Here is a 23,334-nt window from a genome sequence, read left to right as displayed (position 1 = left end):
TGAGGGCATGAACCCTGCCTTTCTGTCCCTCTTTCAGGGCACCCGGGTCATTAAAGCATCCATCCGTAATGGGCATGTGTGTGTGTGTTCTACGTGTTCACGATATCCCTCACCCTGGGTGGAATTAGGGTTCACTCCTCTTCTCCTTTCCTGTGCTCTTTCCCATCTGTGGATTTTCTGGAACGCTTTCACGGTGCTTCTCTTCCCTCCCAATCCTGTTCCAACCCTGTGATCGATTCTGGCGGGAAAATACCATCTCTGTTATCCAAATTACGAACATGAAGCAGTGCCTGCTGTTTTCTACCTCTGGCTGGACTGTCCGATGATGGAGTGGATGGAGATTCCAGTCCTCCAGCTCTGACGGTGTTACCGCTACATTCTTTGTGCAGAGGCAGTCTTCAGCCACCCTTGCACATACTGGTAGGGAATGCTGCTTGGTCCATGTGAGCTAAAGAGGCAGATTCTGAGCTTTTTCCCAGCATGCTTCCCATATTGAACTGGATGCTCTGTAAATTTCCCTTCCCCTTTCATTCCACTCCAACAAACATCCTACACAACTACTTCTAGCCATCCCTCCATTGTAAAGCCTCTCACGGTCATCTGAGAACATAGTGAACTCTTCTTTTTTCCATTTCCTTTGTAAAAATTACCTCGTCTACTAAGTGTTCCTGAGTGTACTTCTTTCCGGTTAGGTAGTATGGTCCTTGATGGCAAAGGTCATGGCTGGTATTTCGCAGTAAACACTGTGGTCTGGACATCTGTTCTGATGCTGGAGAAGCAAGCTCAACTCAGTAGGAGCAAAAAATCCTATTTGAGCCATCTCTTAAGTCTATTATCTGGAGGTCCATGCTCTGAGATTACTATTCATGGCAGCCCTTGACATTAAGCTGGAGTCGGTCACTCACCTGTCCTTAACCCACACTCCCAGGTTCTTACAAGGCAAGGGGAAAACTCTCGAACAATAAAAGGGATCAGGAATTCCTAACTAAAAACAATGAAGATGACTGCTGTCATTTCCACTTCTAATCCTAGCTGGTACCAGGAAGTTTTGATTCTGGTTCAGTCCGAGTCTAAATTTGGACTGAAGTGTAGCCATCGTGATCCCCTGAGAGGCCAGTCATCTCAAAAATGAGAAACCAGCCTCTCTTGTTCTTCTTAATGCTTGTTTATTTTCATGGAAAACCTATTTTACAAAGGAGGAGACATCAAAGAAATACTTTAGATCAACCGGAGAACATAATACCTGCGCAGGCCTGAGCTTCCCTTCTGACCATGGCTATCTTAAGTGGTCCCCAGCCTATTCCACAATTTTAGGAAGGGAGAGGCCTGAGCTGAGCCTGCAGACCCGATGGAGACCTTGCCCAGGAAACTTATTCTGGCTTTCCTTGGATGGTCCCAATCATCCCATGTCATTTTAGAAATAGAAACCAGTGTCCTCCTAGTCATTGTTTGGTTCTCATGGAGCCAGGGCCGATGTCAACCTAAAACCCTGTACTAATTCTTTCTATTCCATGTTCTGTAGAATAGGAGACTCTATAATGGCTTATAATGGTAATGTACAGTAGCATTATCTATTTTCAGGAGGGATCAGGGAGAGGATAGTGGTTAAACCAGTTTCTGTTATACTTTGAGTTTACAAAATGGAAATATCTTTATTGTTTTTTTTCCTATTTGGAAATGATACACAGTAATTTGTCCAAAACTGAGGTAGTCCAAAAAAGTTTAAAGAAGAAGAATTTAATCGCTCAAAGGTAACAGCCATTAGCATTTTGGGCACATTCTACACACGTAGACACTTATAAAAATGAGATCATGTTAAAGATAGCGTTTTGCTACCTGATTTAATCACTTAAAATATGGCTGAATGTATAAGTGAGGACAGGCCAGGCTGTACTGGGGTAACAACCCCCAAATCTCAGTGACTTAAATGACAAACGTTTGTTTCTTGCTTGTATGACTTGTCCATCTTGGATTGTCGGTGCAGCAAGTGTGATCTTGGGCTTGGTGGAGCAGTGACCATATCAAACGTTGCTAATTACTATGCCGGTGAGAAAAGGCAGTTCTGGAGGACCTCACACCTGCGATCAAATCCTTGGCGCAGAAGTGACAGATACCACTTAACATTCATAACTTATTGGCCAGAGCCAGTCCCGTGGCTCTGTCTTCCCACAAGGGGGCCAGGAAATGCAATCCTTCTGGCAGAGAGTTGGAGAAATATTTGGGGAACAGCACAGAAGTCTAGTAAAATTAACATTGATGTCAGTAAATATAGACCCATAGTATTATTTTCAATAGCTATATTCTAATTAATCAATGTATCATAATATATTGAACCAAACCATTTTTAAAGGATATGTTAGGGTATTTCCAATGATTAGCAATTGTTTTAAAAGTTGCAAAGAATTTTTTTGTACATTCATTTCTTTTCCTATTGATTTTTCCCCCATATGATGCTTTTCTGAAACTAGGATTTCTAAATTAGAAGACGTGCATACTGGTGGAAATGTAAAATGTTGCAGCTGCTTTGAAAACTGGTTTATCTATTTCTTAAAAGTTAAATTTATCATATGATCCAGGAATTCCACTTGTAGGTATCTGCCTGAGGAAACTGAAAACATATGTCCAACACAAAGAACTCTATGTGAATGTTCATAGAGTTCAAGTTCCACATTATAAATAATAGCCAAAAAGTAGAAATAACCTAAACGTCCATCAACTGGCCAATGGATAAACAAAATGTGGTGTATCCACACAATGGAATATTATTCAGACGTAAAAAAGAACAAAGTGCTGATAAATGCTACAAGATTACGCTAAGTGAAAAAAGCCAGTAATAAATGACCACATATGGTATGATTCCGTGTATATGAAATGCCCAGAATGAGTAAATCCATAGAGACAAAGTAGATTAGTGGTTGCCTGGGCCCAGGGCAAAGGCTGGGGTTGGGAGCCTTTCTGTTAGGACAATAAAAACGTTCTAACTTGATTGTCGTGGTGATTGCACAACTCTGTGCATACACTAAAAAACATTGAATTGTTTTAAATGAATGAATTTTATTGTTTGTAAATTATACCTCATAAAGCTGTTGAAAAAGGCATGCATACAGTCTAAGCATATTTTCCAAGTCTGTGATCGACATTGTCAAACTGCCCTCCAGAAAGGCCGATTCATCACTCACAGCAGCGGTAGTTAACACTTCTGTTCTTTAAACAGTGATGTGTCATGAGAAATACTCAGCAACCAGCTAGGACTTTTAAATTAGTCCAGAGGGGCTGGTTAATTATTATATGATTTTTAAAAATAAGGATGTTATTACCATCCCCTGCCCCTCCTCTGCATGTGGGAAAGTATAACAAATCATCCACAAAAAAACACAGTAAGAAAGTTCAAGGTAAGTTCAGTTTTGCTTCCAGAGTTTCCTGGAGTTTTGAGCAGAGTAAATGAGCCCATCAGAGTTGAGCTGACAGGTTTACTCGTTGTAGCAGACACAACAGCAAAGAGCCGATTTTCAAGCCAAAAATGAATGGAAACCGAAAACAGATATTCTAATGAACTCTGTCCTGGCCATTTCATCTGTCTTCCCCTAACAGATGTAAGAACCCTCAGGTGAGGAGGGGGTGTGACATCATGGGTTCAGCAGTCAGCCAGGTCTGAGAGGGATGAATTCTAATCCTGGCCTGGATGCTCCCTGGTTACAGGTCAAAACTGCTTTTCAGGATGGATAACCCTTTGCATGAATTCGAATTGGTTTTAACCCCCTCATGTAACTCACATGAGAATGACCTCACGATCATATTTCATGTCTCTTTTCTTCTTCTAGGTTGCACTCAGGGTCCCAAGACAAGTCAGGCTGTTGCAAAGGCTGGTACGTATATTCACGTATATTCTCTTAAAAATCTGTTCCCCTTGCTATTCTGTGTATTTTGAACCAGGCAATAACTATGTTCGCAGCTCCCCCAAAGCTTATAAATTGCATGTAGAAGAAATCGAACATGAAACAGTGTAGCTTCTGTAAGGCTTTCTTTTATAGGCTTTTATAAGGCTTTCTTTAAGTGGATTTTTTTTCTGAAAAGAGACCTGATTATTCCAGTAGAACTGTAAGGACAAAGTATGAAGTTTTCAAAGACCTTCTTAGAAAAAAGCCCAACACCTAAGTGAATCTTTACTTTTTTATGATGTTCTTACACAAGAAATAAAGGCTGTGTTGTGAAGTCAACAGCTAAAGCAAGCAAAGAATTCCCATTTATAGATTAAAGCTTTGTGTAATGGAAGTTGGTCCAGGCTCTCAGTGCATGCTGGAGTTTCCAGATGGAACTTGGGCAGATGTTCAGGATTCTAAGCATTTAACTGAAATGATCTCAGTCCTTCCTTCCCGCTGTGTGTGCCGTGATCTATCAAAATGTGGGGACACGCCTTCAGGCTCTGAGGCTACGGATTCCTCTGTACATCCTCAGGAATGAGCCATTTACCCGAGGCCTCCGCACTCCTGGCTGGTGGTCGAGTCAAGGCTGGATTGACCATGACCAATGTCGCAATCATTACCATCTTTATTTGGACCAGGACTTTGTATTCTCATCGTTTTCTGCATGGCCTCTTCCTCCCCTCCCTTCTCCTATTCTCCCAATCTCGACTCCCCATACCCCAGGTTTGCTAACCTCATTGTCTCATGTTTTTGTTCATGTTCACATCATCATACACAGACATATGTGAACATAAACGGGTAAAGAATTGTGAAGCGTCTAGATTTTTACCCGACTTACAAGCCAATAAGCTAGTCTGTTGCTGTTTCATGGATGCTGGCACAAAACAGGAGACTCCTGGGCCAGAGATGAAGGATGATTTATTACTCACAGTAAGAGCAGAAGTCAGAGTGGCAGGATTGGTGCCTTTCCTCCAGCTCAGTTCTCATGTAGTGATACAGAGAGGGCCAGGCGACACCTACACACGTGGTTGGTTTTATCACAAGAGAGGTACTGTATAGCACAGGGAACTCTACTCAGTACTCTATGATGACCTATGTGGGAAAAGAATCTAAAAAAGAGTGGGTATGTGTATAGGTATAACTGGTTCCCTTTGCTGTACAGCAGAAACGAGCACAGCATTGTGAATCAACCATACTCCAATAAATATTAGTCAAAAAAAAAAAAAAGAGAGAAACGCTAAGCTTAGGGAACCTGCCTCTTTTGTAATGAACACTAAGCCTGCCTGATCTTTGCCCTGGAGGGAGACATTCTCTTTATTATTCTGGACTTTAAGCCAACCTGCCCTTTGCTCTGAAGGAAAACCCCACCTCTCTCTTCCCAAGCTGTTCATTATACAAATATCCTGGAAAATGCAGTACAAAACAGAGGTAGCCAGTGCCTCTGCACAGAAAATGTGCAGAAATACCAGACTCATGGACAGTAGTCTCCCAGCAAGACATGGATACACATATTCATTCATTCAACAAGGTTTTTGTTTTGTTTTGTTTTGTTTTTGGCCAAGCCATGCGGCTTGTGGGATCTTAGTTCCCTGGCCAGGGATTGAACCCGTTGCTGCTTGCAGTGAAAGCGCCGAGTCCTAACCACTGGACTGCCAGGGAATTCCCAACAAGTATTTTTTTGAATCCTTACTGTCTGCCCAGAGATGTTCAAGGCATTGGGAGTATAGCAATGAACGAAACAGGCAAAAGACCCTGTCTTTCATAGAGCTTGAATTCTAAAGCGGGGCAGAGATAGACACAGCCAATAAATAAATGGTGAAGTGTGTTAGGAATAGAGAAGATGCCATGAGAAAAACATCATGGCAGAGGCAGGTGGGGGACCCTCGTGTACATTGGCATGTATGAGGGTTCTCATATTTGCTTTCAGACAGTGGGACCATGTAACCACAGCTACTGTTCCCTGCATGCTGACCACGTGCCAGGCACTGTCCTGAGCGCGTCATGTGTCATAGCTCAACCAAATATAGAGACATTTTACAGATGAGAAAACCGAGGTTCAGAGAGATTGAGCCACTTGTCCAAGATTACACTTTCCGAAAGAGGTGGTTGAACCAGGATTTTGAGTCCCAGCAGTCTAGCTTCTGAGTCTGTGCTTGTCACTTATACACACAGCTGCCTCCTCACCTGATTGTATTTTTCTGTTTCTTATTATTTTCACTCAACAGTGCCTCACCTGGCCTGCCTCTATCCATTCTTTGAGATGGTGAAAAAATATTACAGGTTGTTGGCACACGATGGTTTATCAAGCATTCTACTATTGATGAGCTTTCAATATTTTTCCAATTTTTTTGCCCCTGTAAATGCTGCTGCAAAAATTTTTTTTCTATTATGTGGGTGCTTTTAATTCTGTGGCTGAGATTTTCAGTAAGAGGATTGCTGAGTCAGAGTGCACACACACTTTTAATTTTGATAGATGTAGTCAGGCTACTTTTTGAATACACCTAGTACCTTATGTCTTAATTTCATTTCTGTCAGCAGTGATGAATATGTACGTTTCTGCCAGCAGTGCTATAATTACTCCTTTTGATTTGTCAGTCTCTTAGATTTAAAGTGATACCTCATTGTTCCTTTAATGTGCATTTCCCTGAGTCTGGACTTTCCCCCATATATTTATTGGCCATTCAGAGTCATTCTTCTGTGAAATTTTTCCTGCACCCATTTTTCTATTGTGTTTTTTTATCCCCTAATTGTCAGTATGTAAGAAATCTTTGTGTGCTGTACATACTCTGTCTTCTGAATTGGAAGAGTTCTCCCCTAAATCTGTTACTTGTCTATTAACTTTGTATATAGTATAGTTGCCATATAAAAGCTTTAAGTTCCTGAGTAATAAATAAGTTTATCTCTTCTTTATACCCTTCAAGGTTTCATTCTTGGTTAAAAAGATTTCCTTGGCCCTTTGGCTTAGACTGTTCTATACAATCTCTTAAATTTTCTTAGAAATCTAGTAACGTTAAAAGGCTCACTTTTATTGATGCATGTATTATAATTTTGTGATGTGGACTTGATTTACCCATCCAAACAGTACCAGAATGATCTTTCCAGCATAGGTCTGGTGCATCACTCTCTTTTGCAAATGCCTTCAGTGACTTTGTATCACCTGTAGGATTAACTCTGAGGACATCTATGGCCCCTTGTGTTCTGGCTCCTGCCTGCCTCTGTAGCCCTCGTTTACCCGAGTCTCCTTGTATTTTGTGTTCTAGCCATACCACACTAATCTGAATGTTCTCTACTCTAATTAACGAAGAGGACGCGGTGGCCACAGCTGGTACCCTCCTGTCACTGCCAGCTCATGGACCCCTGGGGATTTGCTTGATTTTATTCTGAATTAAGTAGATACTCTTTTAAGGAAGCCCTTGTATCACAGATGCCAAAAATGTGTATGTTTCGAAAAACAGGAGTATCTTTTTTTCTGAGTCTCCATGGTGCTTAACAGCTACTGGCCTGTTTTCCTAAAATAATTCACTGCCATCCTTTAACCTCCCGATGGCAGGGGCTATGTCTTGGCATCCCCTTCCTAGCAGATATTCTAAAATTTGTAGCCGGGATATGTTTTGAGCAGACGTGGTGAGACACACAGACACGGAAATGATCCTCACGAAGGAGGAAGTTTATACTCAGAGGTCCCAAGGGATGAGAAGCATGGCAGCGCTATGTGGGGAAGCACCGGGTCAGTCAGGGGGCAGCAGGGACAGAGAGAGAATGCGGCCAAGAGCCTTTATTGGGGTTTCTACAGGAAGAAATTGATGAGTCAGGTTAGGCATGCTGCTTAAGCTTAGGATTGGGCAGTTGGAATAATGTTGGCAGTCTCTGGGCTACAGCGATGGTCCCCAGTGGTTGGGTACCTGGTCCTGGGGTGATACGGGGCAGGGGGAATATTGGTTGGTGTGTGAGAGTTTGGTAAAGGAGGTGGTTGAGGTAGAGGGCTCTGTGCTGATTGGTTGTATCTCGAAGGTGTGCTTGCAGGGGTGTCATTTGTTATCTCTAGGAATCAGCTGGCCCTGGGAGGAGCAGCCTCTCCAAGATCAAAGCCCCAAATGCCAGAGCATCAGGAGTATCGAAAATAAGAAAATATAGACAGTTCAGCAGGTAGTGTGGTGCTGGGCCCCATTACCTCACTGAGAGCCAGCTACGTACGTGTCTGTCTCCCTGCTCCCAACTCTAGCCATCGTGGTTTATCTGTTTTAGGGGGTATACAGAATGGAATTTTTCTTCTGCATAAAGATGATAATTGCGGGCTTCCCTGGTGGCGCAGTGGTTGAGAGTCCGCCTGCTGATGCAGGGGACACGGGTTCGTGCCCCGGTCCGGGAAGATCCCACGTGCCACGGAGCAGCTGGGCCCATGAGCCATGGCCACTGAGCCTGTGCGTCCGGAGCCTGTGCTCCGCAACGGGAGAGGCCGCAACAGTGAGAGGCCCGCGTACCGCAAAAAAAAAAAAAAAAAAAAAAAAGATAATTGCATTTTGTGTTTCCTCTCTAAGCATAATGAAATATTGCCCTATAGAATGTATTACCGCAAATAGGCAATTCAGAGCTGATGACACCCTCTGTCTACAGAAGGAAAATTATTTCCCCAGGGTGGTAAATACAGTCATCAGGGAGGTGCCCTGTCTGAAGTCCTCTGCTTCATGTAATAACAGCATGCGCTGTGTTTTTCTCAAAAGGAAGAAGCATTCAGGTTTAGTAAAGATCTCTGGACTGGAGTCAGCCAATTGCCAAGCTCCATAAAGTGAGAGGAGCTGATGAAGTTGTTTCTGAGGTTCTCTCCCACCTTTGGGCTGATTTCTTCTAGTGGTCGACAAAGAACTCTTAGACCAGGACAAAACAGCAGAAGGTCAATCTTCTGGGAAGAGACCTGGCTCCTGGCAAAGGCCGTGGCAAACACTCCCCTGTCACAGTTCCAGATGGCATCTTGGGGGATTCAGGATGTCTTCTGGGTGACTTGATCTTAAGTGACTCACATGAGTTACACAGAAACCTCTGGTCCCCCAAGCAGCTAATTAAGACACTCCCTGCCTAAAAGTGCTTTTCCATCTGTTTCGTTTTTTCAGAAAAGATAATGAAGACATTATTATGTCACAGGAAGACTTGACTTCTGCCCCCTGTTTTTCAGCCCACATCCCCAAACAAAATACTGAGTTGAATGCATATATGGGAAGCATGTTGGATTTTTAAGAACTGTGCTTTGGGAAAAACCTAGACCATGGTTTTATATCCTCTCTTTTATGACACATTTTCCTAAACCTCTCCCATTCCAGGTTCTGTGCTTGGCCTTGGGGTGGTGCATCTCCTCGCGATTTTATGTACCTGGCCAATATTCTTCGCCCCATGTGCCCTCCTTTCTAACTAAACTGCACTATTCTTGTGCCAGGAATGGGCTATGGTTCCTTCCCATTTCTATGTCTTTTGTGTTTTTTGTTTTTTCTATGTCTTTTTGTTTTCTTTCACCACATGTAAATCCTACATCTCTTTAAAAGCCTTTTCTTACTTTTATGGTCTTCACTGTTTTCTCTTCCTTCTGAGCTCTGGAAAGTCTTCTAGTCAATCAGTAAATATTACTCAGTCATAAAAAGGAATGAAATTGTGTCAGTTGCAGAGACGTGAATGGACCTAGAGACTGTCATACAGAGTGAAGTAAGTCAGAAGGAGAAAAACAAATATACATTAACGCATATATGTGGAATCTAGAAAAATGATATAAATGATCTTATTTGCAAAGCAGAAATAGAGACACAGACGTAGAGAAGAAACATATGGATACCAAGGGGGAAAGGAGAGGGGTGGGATGAATCGGGACATTGGGATTGACATATATACAGTACTGTGTATAAAATAGATAACTAATGAGAACTTACTATATAGCACAGGGAACTCTACTCAGTCCTCTGTGGTGACCTAAATGGGAAGGAAATCCAAAAAAGAGGGGATATATGTATACGTATAGCTGATTCACTTTGCTGTGCGGCAGAAACTGACACAACATTGTAAAGCAACTATACTCCAGTAAAAAAAAGTAAATACGTATATCTCCCTATATCTTCCTGTGCTTCTCTCTATTTTTTGCACTTTCTTCCCACCGCGCCTTGAGAGAACAGATCGTGTGTAATATTTCTTCCCAATCCATCATAGAATCTAGAGTCGTGCTTCTGAAATACTAGTTTATTACTATTTCCCTTTGGAGGATATCTATTTTTCTCTAATTGTTCAAGATTCCGAAAATTCAGTTTTACAAATGTTTTTGATTTTGATTCTTTGCTGAGAGCTGTGGGCGAGAAAAAAGGAATAAGTCATGGCCCCCGTTTTCCACGTGTTCACAGGCCAGGAGGGGCAGGGGAAGGGATGGGTAGCTTTCGGGGATGGGGGATAGAGTTGCACATAATTGATGTTAATAGATTTTTGGCGGACAGCGCAGTCACGGAAAGGCAAGGGCTATCCATGTAAATAACACAGGGGCTCCTGTGGGAAAACACTAACTGGGCAGAAGCAGTAAAACTAAAATAGTTTCTTGAAACTTTTCTCAGCCTGTCTCTCGGGGCTACAGACCATAAACTGTGCTTCCTCGTGATGTAATGTTGTGGAAAATTCTGCTACATCCGTAATCTTAAGGCAAAAGAAGATACCATAGTAGTCAAACTTAGCATTTTGTCAGGCGTCTCCTAATTTTCACATTTTAATTGCAGTGAGATTTTAAGTGATAATTATCTCATAAATGAGAACAAATCAACATGACATCAAAGATAATCTCAAGGGTACCAAGTGCAGAAGATCTTTAAATACTTTAGAAATAGTACAGGGCAAGGACTCTTTATGGTAGAAACTCCGTTTTGTTTGGAATGCCGTGCAGCTAGAGTTGTATGCTCTGTTTATCAAAGACGTAAACTAAACAAGATTTTCTCCCTAGTAGTGCTCGACTTTTGTGTAAAGAAGTGATAAGTTGATAAGAAAAATATTGGGGGGGCCGAATTCCCTGGTGGTCCAGTGGTTAGGACTCCGCGCTTCCATGGCAGGGGGTGTGGGTTCAATCCCTGGTCAGGGAACTAAGATCCTGCAAGCTGCATGGTGCAACCCAAAAGAAAAAAGAAAAAAGTTCTAGAAAATGTCAGAATGTGGCACTAGTGCAGAATGGATTCAGCTCCCTGACCTGTCTGGAGTGTTTACAGTTTAATGGGGGGGATAACTGAGGTTTACAGGTAACTTTTGAATTGAACCAGCATTACATATACTATGCTTTGGCAGTTCTGTATTTTACTGGCTGTCTAACAGTGACCGCTGGGAAAAGCCTTGATCAGCCAGGCCACCTCTGGAATCCTTTTACAGAAGAGGCAGGATTGGAAGTCAGCAACTCCATATTCTCATGCTGGATTTCTGACCAGGGGCAAGTACCCTAGCCTGGTCTTAACGTTGGTAAAGTGAGGGGATTGGACTTGAGAGTTTCTTTTTCTTTGTATTTGTCTTGATAGCTTTTACTATAACTTCTTCATTTCAAGGGCGTTTCTAATATGCAGAAGTCTAGTTCCCAAAACAAAACCAATAAAGCACGTAGAGATCAGAAAGAGCATAGAGTTCGAAATAAATTAACAAAATGACTAAATCCAGCTCAAGGGCAACTCACGCTAAAGTAGGGTTGTAAACTCAAATGTCTAAAGGTGTCCAGGTCTAAAGGTCCAGGTCTAAATGTCTAAAGGTGTACGAGGAAGGTGTCCAGTTTCTGTTGTTGTATGAAAATCTTCTCTCAACTTGGCGGCTAAAGCAGCGGATTTTGTCCTAAAGAGACGAGATGTTCATAAAGAATGTTTTGTCAACCTTGCTTTACAGTGTTGTGTTAGTTTCTGCTGTACAGCGAAGTGAATCAGCTATATGCATACATATATCCCTTTCCTCTCGGGTCTCCCTCCCACCCTCCCTGCTCCATCCCACCCATCTAGGTCATCACAGAGCACCGAGCTGAGCTCCTTGGGCTATACAGCAGGTTCCCACTAGCTCTCTGTTTTACACATGGTAGTGTATATATGTCAGTCCCAATCTCCCAATTCATACCACCCTCCCCTTCCCCCCGCCGTGTCCACACATCCGTTCTCTACGTCTGTGTCTCTATTGCTGCCCTGCAAATAGGTTCATCTGTACCATTTTTCTAGATTCCACATATATGCGTTAACATACAATGTTTGTTTTTCTCTTTCTGACTTACTCTTTGTGACGTTGTAAAGCAACTATACCCCAATTTTAAAAAAAGAGGACTTCCCTGGTGGTGCAGTGGTTAAGAATCCGCCTGCCAATGCAGGGGTCACGGGGTCGAGCCCTGGTCCGGGAAGATCCCACATGCCGCGGAGCAACTAAGCCTGTGCGCCACAGCTACTGAGCCTGCGCTCTAGAGCCCGCGAGCCACAACTACTGAGCCCGCATGCCACAACTACTGAAGCCCGTGTGCCTAGAGCCCGTGCTGCACAACAAGAGAAGCCACCGCAATGAGAAGCCTGCGCACCGCAACAAAGAGTAGCCCCCGCTCGCCGCAACTGAAGAAAGCCTGTGTGCAGCCACGAAGACCCAAAAATAAAATAAATAAATAAATTTATTTTTTAAAAAAGAATATTTTTAAATAAAAAATATAATCATATATATGATTATATATTATATATAAATATATATGTGATTATATATTTTATATATAAAATCATATATATATTTTTTATATATATAATCATCGATTATTTCTGATTTCAGGAATAATTTCCTAAAATCCAATGTTTTATTCCTTACTTTTGACTTTGAGTTAGATTCTTGGATCTCAGAAGAAGACATAATTTAGGTGATTTACAAACCCTCTCAATTTATAGATATAAAATTCTAGCAGAAATACATGAAGTGTCACCTAGTTATATTAGTTTAAAAGAGTGCTTCTCAACCCTCAGAATCCCCTGGAGGGCTTGTTGAAACATAGACTTCTAGCCCCACCCCCTGAGATGCTCGCTCTGTAGGTTTGGCATGGGGTCTGAGGTTCTCATTTCTAATAAGCTCCCAGGTGATGCTGCTGACGCTGCTGGTCCAAGGACCACATCTCAAGAACCATTGTTTTTGAAATACCTCCTTCTCAGACCGAATTGGAGAACTTGTTTTCTTTCTAGGGGAAAATCTTTCAGATGTGTTTAGATTTTTTTCTGCTTCAAGTTCAGCCACCAGACGAACAGTCTGGTGGAACTCTGCCACCACCACTGCCCACACCCTGGCCTGGCTCATGCGGTGAAGAAGACACTTAGCAGGAGTTATAATACCATGAGGTAGAAGCAAGTGCATATATTATAGATGCACAGAGAACTGTGAATAGTTTAACCAGCTTTTAAATTTGCACTGCCTAGCTACTGCCCTTATCAGAAGTTTTGGGGGATAAATTTAATTAGCACAGACTTCCCTATTTCTGGCTTCTAATTCCCCAAATACTTTCTTGAGCTCAGTATTGATTCTTATTTTACAATAATGTGATTGTCATCTGAAAGGAAAAGCCCCAGAGTATAGTTTCTCTAAGTGGATATTGAAATTAATTAGGAAATATGAGAATTTCTTTAGGTGTAATCTGATGTTGTGGTCAATTCAGTGAGTCTAGAAATGTGATCTAAACATTTATAACAGAAAAATGTTACACACTTCACATACTTCTAAAATTCCAATATTTTATTCTTTAAGTAGAGTATATTCTCTGTTAAATTGGAAATCTTAACTGTGTCCATTTCTTTTTGTTTTTTACAGTTTTTAAAAAAATTTTATATTGGAGTGTAGTTGATTTACAATGTTGTGTTAGTTTCAGGTGTACAGCAAAGTGATTCAGTTATACATATACATGTGTCTATTCTCTTTCAGATTCTTTTCCCATATAGCTTATAACAGAGTATTGAGTAGAGTTCCCTGTGCTATATATACAGTAGGTCCTGTTGATTATCTATTTTATATATAGTAGTGTGTATATGTTAGTCCCAACCTCCTAATTTATATCTCCCTACTGTGTTCATTTCTTAAAGCTGGGCTAAATAATTTGTTTCTCTGTCATGTACTGGTTGTTCAACCATGACTTTTACAACTGAGGGGAAAATCTGGAAAATCAGGACAAGACAAAGAAAGAAGAAAACAATCACAAGTCAAGGGCTCCCAAACTGAAGATGATTTCTCTTACGGAAAAAAAAAAAAAAAAAAACCTACCCCCAAATGGTTGAATCATGCTTTCATGTGCCATTGAAAATACTGTTTTTTTAAAAAATTTTTATTGAAGTATGGTCGATTTACAATGTTGTGAGAGTTCCAGGTGCACAGCATACCGTGTGTTTTGATTCCAACAGAAAACCAAACCCTTGATGACAGAATTCTCAGTGAAGTCCACCATCATTTCCCGTTACGCCTTCACTACGGTTGCCTGCAGGTTGCTGAACAGAGCATCTGAGGACCAGGAAATCACGTTTCAGATGCAGATTCCAGCCGCAGCTTTCATCACTAACTTCACTATGTAGGTGACACCCTGGTCAGAGACCCTGGGTTGAAGGTTTCTAGGCAGGAGGGTCAAGGGGAGCCTGAGATGCTGTGAGGACCACAGTCTTTGGCCGTGAGAATTTATAAATTCTCAGTCCAGTGGACAGTTCGTGGGAAAGAAGGTTGATTCCCTCCCCCACTTCCTCTCCCTTCTTCCTTCTATCTCTCCCTCTCCCCCTTCCTCCTTTTTATTACCTCTTCTTTTATTCCACTACTCTCTTCTTTCCTCTCTCCTTTCCTCCCCCCACCTTCATTTCCTCTTTCTTTCCCTCCAACAAACGGGTACCCACCCTGGGCCAGGTGCGCTTCAAGGTGATTGGTCTACTTCTATGAAAAAAGACAATGTTGCTCTGCTCCAGCAATTCCACTGGGGAGAAACAATAAATAAGCAAACAGATGAATAAATGAGATAACTTCAGACAGTAGCAAATGCTGTGGAGATGGCAAGTAGGATTGAGGCGGCTTGTTTAGTTGGGGAGGTGGATCAGAGGAGTCAGTGTTGAAGTTGAGATCTGAAGGACGAGACACCGTGAAACCTTTGATGTACCAGATAGAATATCTTCTTTTCTCCTGAACTAAGAGGTAAAGAGATGCAAATGAGGTGTGTGGGTTTAATTTTAGGTCTGGGCAAGGTTCAAGTTGGGGAATCTTCTTGGAAGTTTGAGCAGGTCTTCTGATTTCCTCCTGGAGAATCAGAGGCCCCCTGGCTTGGATCTTCCCATCTGGACCTGTTGAAAACTGCCCTAGAATGAGATGAGCGATACAAGGGGAGTGCCCTGGCCTGGAATGCATTCTTTCTGCACATCCAAGAGGCAAATAAAAATATTTTCTAGGGTTGTCATGGTTATGAGATCCATGTTGGAGTTTGTCTTGGACGGCAAGCTGGCAACGCGGCTGTCTTCTGTTTCAGGCTTATTGGAGACAAGGTGTATCAGGGAGAAATTACAGAGAAAGAAAAGAAAAATGGTGATAAGGTAAAAGAGAAAAGGAATAAAACCACAGAAGACAGTGGGTAAGTACCATTGAATTAAGGAATTAAAAGTCCACTTTAGCCAAGTGTCAAATTTTCTACCCTGCCTACCCATCTTGTTCTCACCCTTTTCTTCAAAGGTTTATCTTTTTATTTTTTATCATCATAATAAATAATTAAATATACCTGGTTAGGGACTTCCCTGCCCGTCCAGCTGTTAAGACTTCACCTTCCAGTGCAGGGGATGTGGGTTCGATCCCTGGTCAGGGAGCTAAGATCCCACATGCCTCAGGGCCAAAACATCGAAGCATAAACCAGAAACAATACTGTAACAAATTCAATAAAGACTTTGAAAATGGTCCACATCAAAAAAAAAAATCTTAAAAAAAATACAGCTATATACCTGGTTAACAATATAGTAGCTAAGGGTTTATGATGAAAAGGAATATTTTATTGCTCCCATTCCCCAGTTCTCACTTTCTAGAAACATCCACTTCTGATATTTCTGTAGATTTCTGGTAGTTACCTCCCTCACTCTAAATATTATGATAGTTTGCTTTTTAAAAATTTCATGATAAAAATCAGATATTATCTGTTGATTCTGTGCTGTGAAGAAAGAGGATTTAGCATGTTTACAATACTCCCACTTTCTCTCTGCATTCCAGTTTTTTGTATTATTATCTTTTTCTTCTTCAGTTAATTTAAGCAGTTATACCATCTCAGACGAGCCCTGTTATCTTCAGTGATAATATTCTGTCTCCTTCATGTCATTCTGCCTTTTCATTTCCATCTCCAGCACTCATCTCTTCCTACTTAATCATTTACTTTTGCATCATCAGTTATCACCGTTAAAATTCTGATCTGTCCTGGTATTTGTATTCTTTGTCTATAAACTGAATCTAAACACTGAAAACCAATAAATCAATTCACTTTTAATGACTCCGTAGATAACATTAACTAGAGAACCACCTAGTATACTGAGAATAATCAATTTCCCTCTCTACCAGCCCATTTGAAAAAAAAGTCATCTGTTCCCTTTGAAGAAAAACGACCTTAGTATCTAGAGGAAAAGGTGTGGGCTTTATGAGGATTATCTTTTCTTACACTTCATAAATTGTGCAGAATCAGGCAAGCCACAGTTCCGTTTAGTCGGATCACAGCAGGAATCTGTTTTTCCTGGAGGTCAGCTGTGTCAGTCCCCCTCCCCTTTGCTCCCTCGGGTCTGACACAAGGAGAGGTCGGAGAGTTCAGTAGTCTTTGAATTCTCTGCTCTTCAGAATTCCTTGAACCTGTCTGACCTTCCTCTAGTGCAGGCCTTTGCTACTCGTCCCAAAACTAAATTCTAGTTTTTCTTTCTAATGTCAACTGAAAAAATATGCACAACCTAAAAATCAAGAATTATGTTTTATTGGAGGCATTGCTGAAGACTATAGCCTGGGAGACAGCTTCTCAGCTCTGAGGGACTGTTCCAAACAGGAGCCAGGATATAGAGGAGTTTTTGCTGAAAAAAAAAAAGAGGTAGTCACACATCAAAAGATTACTGCTAATCACACACAGTGAAAAACAACAGACATCTCGAGTTGATGAATTCAGTGCTTCTGTGTATAGGAAGATGCAAGAGTCTGGGCTCATGGAAATTATTCCTTAGATATGCATCTTAACTATCTAGGGCCAGTCTCCTGGTTTTCTCCTTCCTGAATCCCCTCAGGATGCATCATGGGGGCAGCTGCAGTGGCTGGTGGCTTGATGATGGGGAAACATTGTGGTCCACGCTAAGGCCTCTCGCTGAGAGAGTTTGGCCGGGGCCCTGGGGGACTCGAGGGAACCTGGCTTTCTCCGATCCCCTGTTCCCTTTTCTCTTTCTTCCAGGGAGAAGGGGACGGAGACCTTCAGAGCCTCCGTGGTGCTTCCCAGCAAGGACAAGGCTGCCTTCCTCCTGAGTTACGAGGAGCTCCTGCAGCGGCGGCTGGGGAAGTACGAGCACGTGGTCAGCGTACGGCCCCAGCAGCTGGTGGGGCGGCTGACGGTGGAGGTGACCATTCTGGAGAGGTCGGGCATCGCGGCGCTGGAGGTGCTGGGGCTCCAGAACAGCCGTCGCCAGGGCAGCGGGCGGGGGCAAGGTGAGCGGTGCTGGCCGGATGCACTCAGGTGTCGTGTGCTGACTCCAAGCTGGGCGCTGGCATTAAACCAGATGGCACCCCTGCAGCACGGGCCCCAAGAGGAGGGGGAATCTGAAGGACAGCAGCAAAACAAAGACAGTGCCCTGTACCTTTGTTTTTTAAGCCAGGCTCTATGAGGAGATTTAAATGTTCAAATCATTTGACACTGTCGTATCACTCCTGGGAATCTAACCTCGGTGAGACATCTAGAATATCGGTACTGTTACATGTACAAACCCGTTTGATAATATTTGTAGTAGCAAAAACATTCCTTCATCCTAAGTATTCAACCACACAGACGTGATTAGTAAAATAGGGTTACGAAAACAATTCAGCACGTGATAGAGAAAAAAGAGACACAGTTGTACATACACTTTAATGTTAAATATGTTAACTGTGAAGCTGACAAAAGACCAGGAAGTTATATAAAATAATCATTTTATACTAGGGGTAAGGGAGTATGTGGTCATTTTCTAATACTCTATTTTATTTTATTTTTCAATACTCTGTTTTTAAAGCAAACTTTTGACATTAACGTAAACATCTAAATAATGTGCTATATCTTTCTAAATTTAAATAATGAAAAATATGTACTGCCAGTTTGACTTAAGACACAGACATTTTTTCTTCATTAGTAAGATTGCTCAATTTGCTTTTTTCTCAAATTTTAATTTTTTAAATAGCACTCTGTTGAAATGATAATGAAAAATTCAATCTAATCTAATTTTAACCACTATATTAATTTCCACTAATAGTTTACATTAAATATTCACTTACATTGTGCCTTATCCTAAGTATATCAGTAAGGCTTTATGTCAAATTGGTGACAGCATAGATGTGCCCCCAAATTCACCGGGGTTAGAATGACAAGATTTCGGACATCTGTGACACTGAGATCAGGGAAGTGCTGAGTGCTGAGTGATCATGGAGTGTGCAGAATCTGAATTCAACCCCTGTGACTGCAAGGAGGGTCCAGAGTCTCCCAAGAAGGCTTCTCGTACAAGAATATTTAGGGATGAGGTTGGAAGGAGAGGAGAGAAATAACTTGACACGAGGAATAACAGAATGTCGTTATCTTACATGATGCAAAAACAGTCAAGAGCCGGAGCTGGTATGTGGGACAGTGAACAGTACGGAACATACGCGTTCTGCCCCCAGCACGCAGTTCAGTGGGTGACTCTGGACGTGACAGTGTGGAACGTACGCGTTCTGCCCCCCGCACGCAGTTCAGTGAGTGACTCTGGACGTGACAGTATGGAACGTACGTGTTCTGCCCCCAGCACGCAGTTCAGTGAGTGACTCTGGACGTGACAGTGTGGAACGTACGCGTTCTGCCCCCAGCACGCAGTTCAGTGAGTGACTCTGGACGTGACAGTATGGAACGTACGTGTTCTGCCCCCAGCACGCAGTTCAGTGAGTGACTCTGGATGTGAGAAGTCATTCACCCTCAAAGACTGGAGTGTGGATTCAGGTCTATTATAAGTTGACTCCAGACAGTGGGCTGGCAGTCCATCCAGATCTCGTCAGAAAGTTACAGATATCATCAAGGGACCTGACATTCAGAAATGGCATGAGATACATGACACCATTCTTAGATCATCTGGGTCACTGTGTGTATGGTTAATGGATTTTCAATCAGTTATGAACTATGTCCTTGAAAAAAGCTGACCTGGGCCGTGTGAGACTCAGCTTACGCATCTGTAAACAGGGATAGTAACTGTCTCTTAGGGTCATTGGGAAGCATTTGTGTACATGTGGTGCCGAGTAAGAGCTTAATCATTGTAATTAGTATTATCCCCTTCTATTTACTTTTTTTCTCTGCAAATCTTATCTCCCTTATTAGATCATAAGTGATTGTGAAGCAGGTCTTTGTCTGATTAACCTTTGTCTCCTTACAGTATTAAACAGGATGCGTTTTAAAGAGTAGATAGCTAATGAGGTGTCTGCAAAGTAGAGAAGAAAAGGAAGAAAAAAAAGGAAAAGAAAAAAAAAAGAAAAATACACACCTAATCTAATAAGAAAGAACATTTTAAAATTTCATTTCTCCCTAATCACAATTTAGTGGGGAATTTTCCCACGTGGGAAGTATGGGCGTCCTGTTGTAGGAATGAAATGGATGTGTGTCTTGCCAGGTTCAGAACCACTGTGACTCTTCAGAGGTGTCCGCGTTGTGGTGTGTGGGTTATGCTTGGAGGGGACAGGTCTGAATGCTGTTGTTAATCCTGTTACTGCTTATCTGCAGGGCCTGTGGGAATCTCAGAGGAATTTTTCCAGACCATTGATCTCTTGGGAATCTGTTTATTTTTAAGAAAATTGTTTTCCTGGCTCTTTACACCAGAGTAGATATTTTGCCTTCCAGAGTGAGAGGTCTCACAGGCCATTACCCAGGCCAGGTGCAGTGGACCGGGGCCCTTTTGCCCCTCATTCCCATCCAGAGCTCAGCTGTTCCTCTTCCTGCAAAACGGCAGCCCCAGGAGCCAGAGGCATAGGATGTTGTGATTTTGTCTGGACGCTATTGCGTGTTTCCAGAAAGCATCCAGGATAGAGGTGCAGCTAGAATAGCACTTAGACCAGGATGTTGGCTGTGATCGTGTGAATGTGGACCGGAGCCAGCACATGCCTCTGATAGATCTGGCTGTCCTTAAGAGGTCAGACTTCTGGACTTCTCTGACCGCTGGACCCATTGACATCTTTACGGAAGCAATTCTAGATAAAGATGACTACGTGCTAGCTACTAGACTCGGCCCTTGCACACAAGATTATCTCCTTCAACCTCTAGAACAGCCCTCTCTGGGAGCTTTTGTAAAATACTGAGGGTGTGAGTTCAAATTCCGAGTCTCTCCCTAGTTACGAAGAAAGAGAAAGGCTAAAAGCAGTGGAACCTACCTTTGCCTCAGTTTACTTGTCCGATGTATGGGGATTGGACCCACGGCTACTGAATCGTAAATGAAAGGGCTTTTTCTCAATGTGAAAGCCAATTCGGTGAGATGTACTTTGGAAGCCAAAGCATTATACTTTCTGGATTATTAAAATAGTTAACTCACGTGCATGGTTCAAACTATAAAAGGATACAAATTGGTATTCGGTACAAGACCAGACTCCCTCTCTCATCTGTCACCCTCCCTTCTCCTCCAGTAACTCCTCTAAAATATTTTTATGATTTGTGAGCTCAGTGGAACAGAGTATTTGAAATTAAGACTTTCCTGGAACATCCCTGGATGTGTGATCTTCTCAAGTCATACACCAGGATAGATATTCCATCTATGTTTAAAGCTGGTTATTTCACTCTCTAGGTTAAAATCTCAAACTTCTTATGGCCCTATGGCACCAAAATTACTGCCCTTTCCATGCTTAAAAAAAAAAAAAACTGGAGGGGGGCATAAAACTTGCATTTATGATCAGATCCCTGATGGCTAGGAGTAAAATAAAATGAGATTAGCAAAATAAGAAATAAGGTACCTTGCCTGTTTTATCCCCTTTTGCTTTACATCTGCGATGCTCAAACCTGGCTATACCCTACAGGCACAGGAGAGGTTAAAAAAAAAAAAATACAGATGACTGAGTCCTACCTGAAACACGTGAATTAGAATTTATCTGGGTGAGGCCTGGGTAGCTGTATTTTTGGGGTTTGATATTATTTGAATTTCTATGAGAAACAGATTTTTTATGAGCGCTTTTTAACATGCTTATTTATTTGTAAAGCTAAAGAACAATGTTGAAAAGTTTTTCTACCACTAAACAGATACGGTTCTGTGACTTTCATTGTTTATTGCTTATATTCTTTGCTTTTTGAAAAAGCAGTTTTTATTGAAGCTTAGTTTGCATAGCATAAAATTTTCTCATTTTAAGTCTATAATTCAGTGATTTTTAGTACATTTGCAGAGTTACGCAACATCAGCACAACCCAACTTTAGAACATTCCTATCACCCCGAAAAGATATTTGTGCCTACTTGCAGTCACTCCCTGTTCCCACCTCAGCCCCAGGCAACCACCAATCTACCTCTGTCTCTATTTTCAGACAGCTGCATTTTTTTTTTTTTTTTTTTTTTTGCGGTACGCGGGCCTCTCACTGCTGTGGCCTCTCCCGTTGCGGAGCACAGGCTCCGGACGCGCAGGCTCAGCGGCCGTGGCTCACGGGCCCAGCCGCTCCGCGGCATGTGGGATCCTTCCGGACCGGGGCACAAACCCGTGTCCCCTGCATCGGCAGGCGGACTCTCAACCACTGCACCACCAGGGAAGCGCTCAAGTCACTTTTGACTGCAGACTAGCCTGTGTTCTGCATATCCGTAGATGCACAATGAGGGGTTGGTTGAATCTGTTTAAAAATCTTATTTCTCTTTTTCTTTGCTTGGTCTGGTAACCTCATGACTCTGCCTTTTGCTGTGAAGGCTCTCAGGATTGTAATCAAGGCACCTAGTGTGGTGCCTGGCATAGAATGGGTGCTCAATGAATATTTGTTAAAAGAATTTAGGAATAAATAACTGTCGGCAGTGAAGATGCTATTGGATTTTTAATACATTCCTGGCTTAAGTTGGTCAATTTTGTCAGCTCTTGGGTGTAGCTCTTATTCTGTTGTGAAGGAGGGATTAGGAGACAGAATTTGGTTCCAGAAGACCGGTTACAAGATCCCTCCCTTTTCCAGAATTGCCAGATAAAAGACAGGATGCTCCGTTACAGTTGAATTTCAGATAAACAGTATATCCTGTGCAGTATCTGAGACATACTTATCCTAAAAAAATCATTCGTGGTTTATCTGAAATTCAGATGTAACCGGACATCCTGTCTTTTTATTTGCTAAATCTGGTGCTCTGCCCTATTAAAGGCTGCATTGTGACTAACGGTTCACCCCCAGCTCCGGTTCCCCACTGCTGAGTGTCTTTCCCCTGGATCCAGTCTCCAGTCTGCAGCTGGAAGGGCATGGCCCCTCTTGGCCTCTGTACATTTGCCAGGAAGCAATCTGGTTGTTATGTGAGGGCTTCCAGCATTGTTCAGTGCAGAAATTATTGAGGTATGAATCATTTGGCTCCATAGTTGGATTTGTTTTTTTTTTGGTTCTGTTTTTAATGCTGATAGGAGGACCCATGTTACTTGTCTGTGTGGACGTTGGCTCTAGTTGGGTCGGCGCTGGCTCTGAGCAGGGTGGCTCCGAGACACCGGGGAGGGTAGCCTTCTCTCTTTCACTTGGTACTGGTGACCCTCCTGCTCTTCTCTGGGAGGCCTCACTCTGTTTCTTCCTTTCTCCTGCTGTCTTAGTTTGCTGTGCGAGGTGGGGTGTTGTCCGGGTGAATGGCACTGTCCACCACAAGTGTGGCTGCAACCAGAGGTGGATGCAGGGGACCTGTATCAACTAGAGCATCTGCCACGCCCACCAGCACACGTTCAAGATGACCCTCTTGAAGGGCCCTTCCATTCATCTGCCCAAGTATGTGCCAATGTGCTGAGTCGTGTCCAGGTTAAATGTTCCGCAAGCGTACCTTGAGTCCTCACCACGTCCTGTGCTGAACGCCTGGCACCTGCAGATGTCCAAGGCATTGTCACTGCCCTTGAAGAGCTTAGAGTGGGCAGTTTTGAAAAATCAATACAAGTTTTTTTGTAATTGAAGTGTCGTTGATTTACAATGTCGTGTTAGTTTCAGGTGTACAGCACAGTGATTGTTATACATAAATATATATATATTTTTTTCTTTATCAGATTCTTTTCCCTTATAGGTTA

General features: G+C 42.4%; 1 protein-coding gene across 3 annotated transcripts in view; it reads left to right on the top strand.

Annotated features, from left to right (window-relative positions):
- The window catches only part of ITIH5 (inter-alpha-trypsin inhibitor heavy chain 5), a 91,867-nt gene that overhangs the window by 17,061 nt on the left and 51,472 nt on the right, over positions 1-23,334 (top strand). For all 3 annotated transcript variants that reach the window (XM_060006016.1, XM_060006018.1, XM_060006015.1), the window contains exons 2-5: positions 3,822-3,866; positions 14,306-14,469; positions 15,403-15,504; positions 17,332-17,582. In XM_060006016.1, the coding sequence (XP_059861999.1) occupies positions 3,822-3,866; positions 14,306-14,469; positions 15,403-15,504; positions 17,332-17,582 (562 nt within the window). The remainder of the gene's footprint in view (positions 1-3,821; positions 3,867-14,305; positions 14,470-15,402; positions 15,505-17,331; positions 17,583-23,334) is intronic.

The sequence above is a fragment of the Delphinus delphis genome, chromosome 2 (assembly GCF_949987515.2).
Source record: "Delphinus delphis chromosome 2, mDelDel1.2, whole genome shotgun sequence".
Classification (NCBI taxonomy): Eukaryota; Metazoa; Chordata; class Mammalia; order Artiodactyla; family Delphinidae; genus Delphinus; species Delphinus delphis.
The sequence above is the reverse complement of the archived record's forward strand: the minus strand, read 5'-3'. Positions and strand labels throughout refer to the sequence as shown.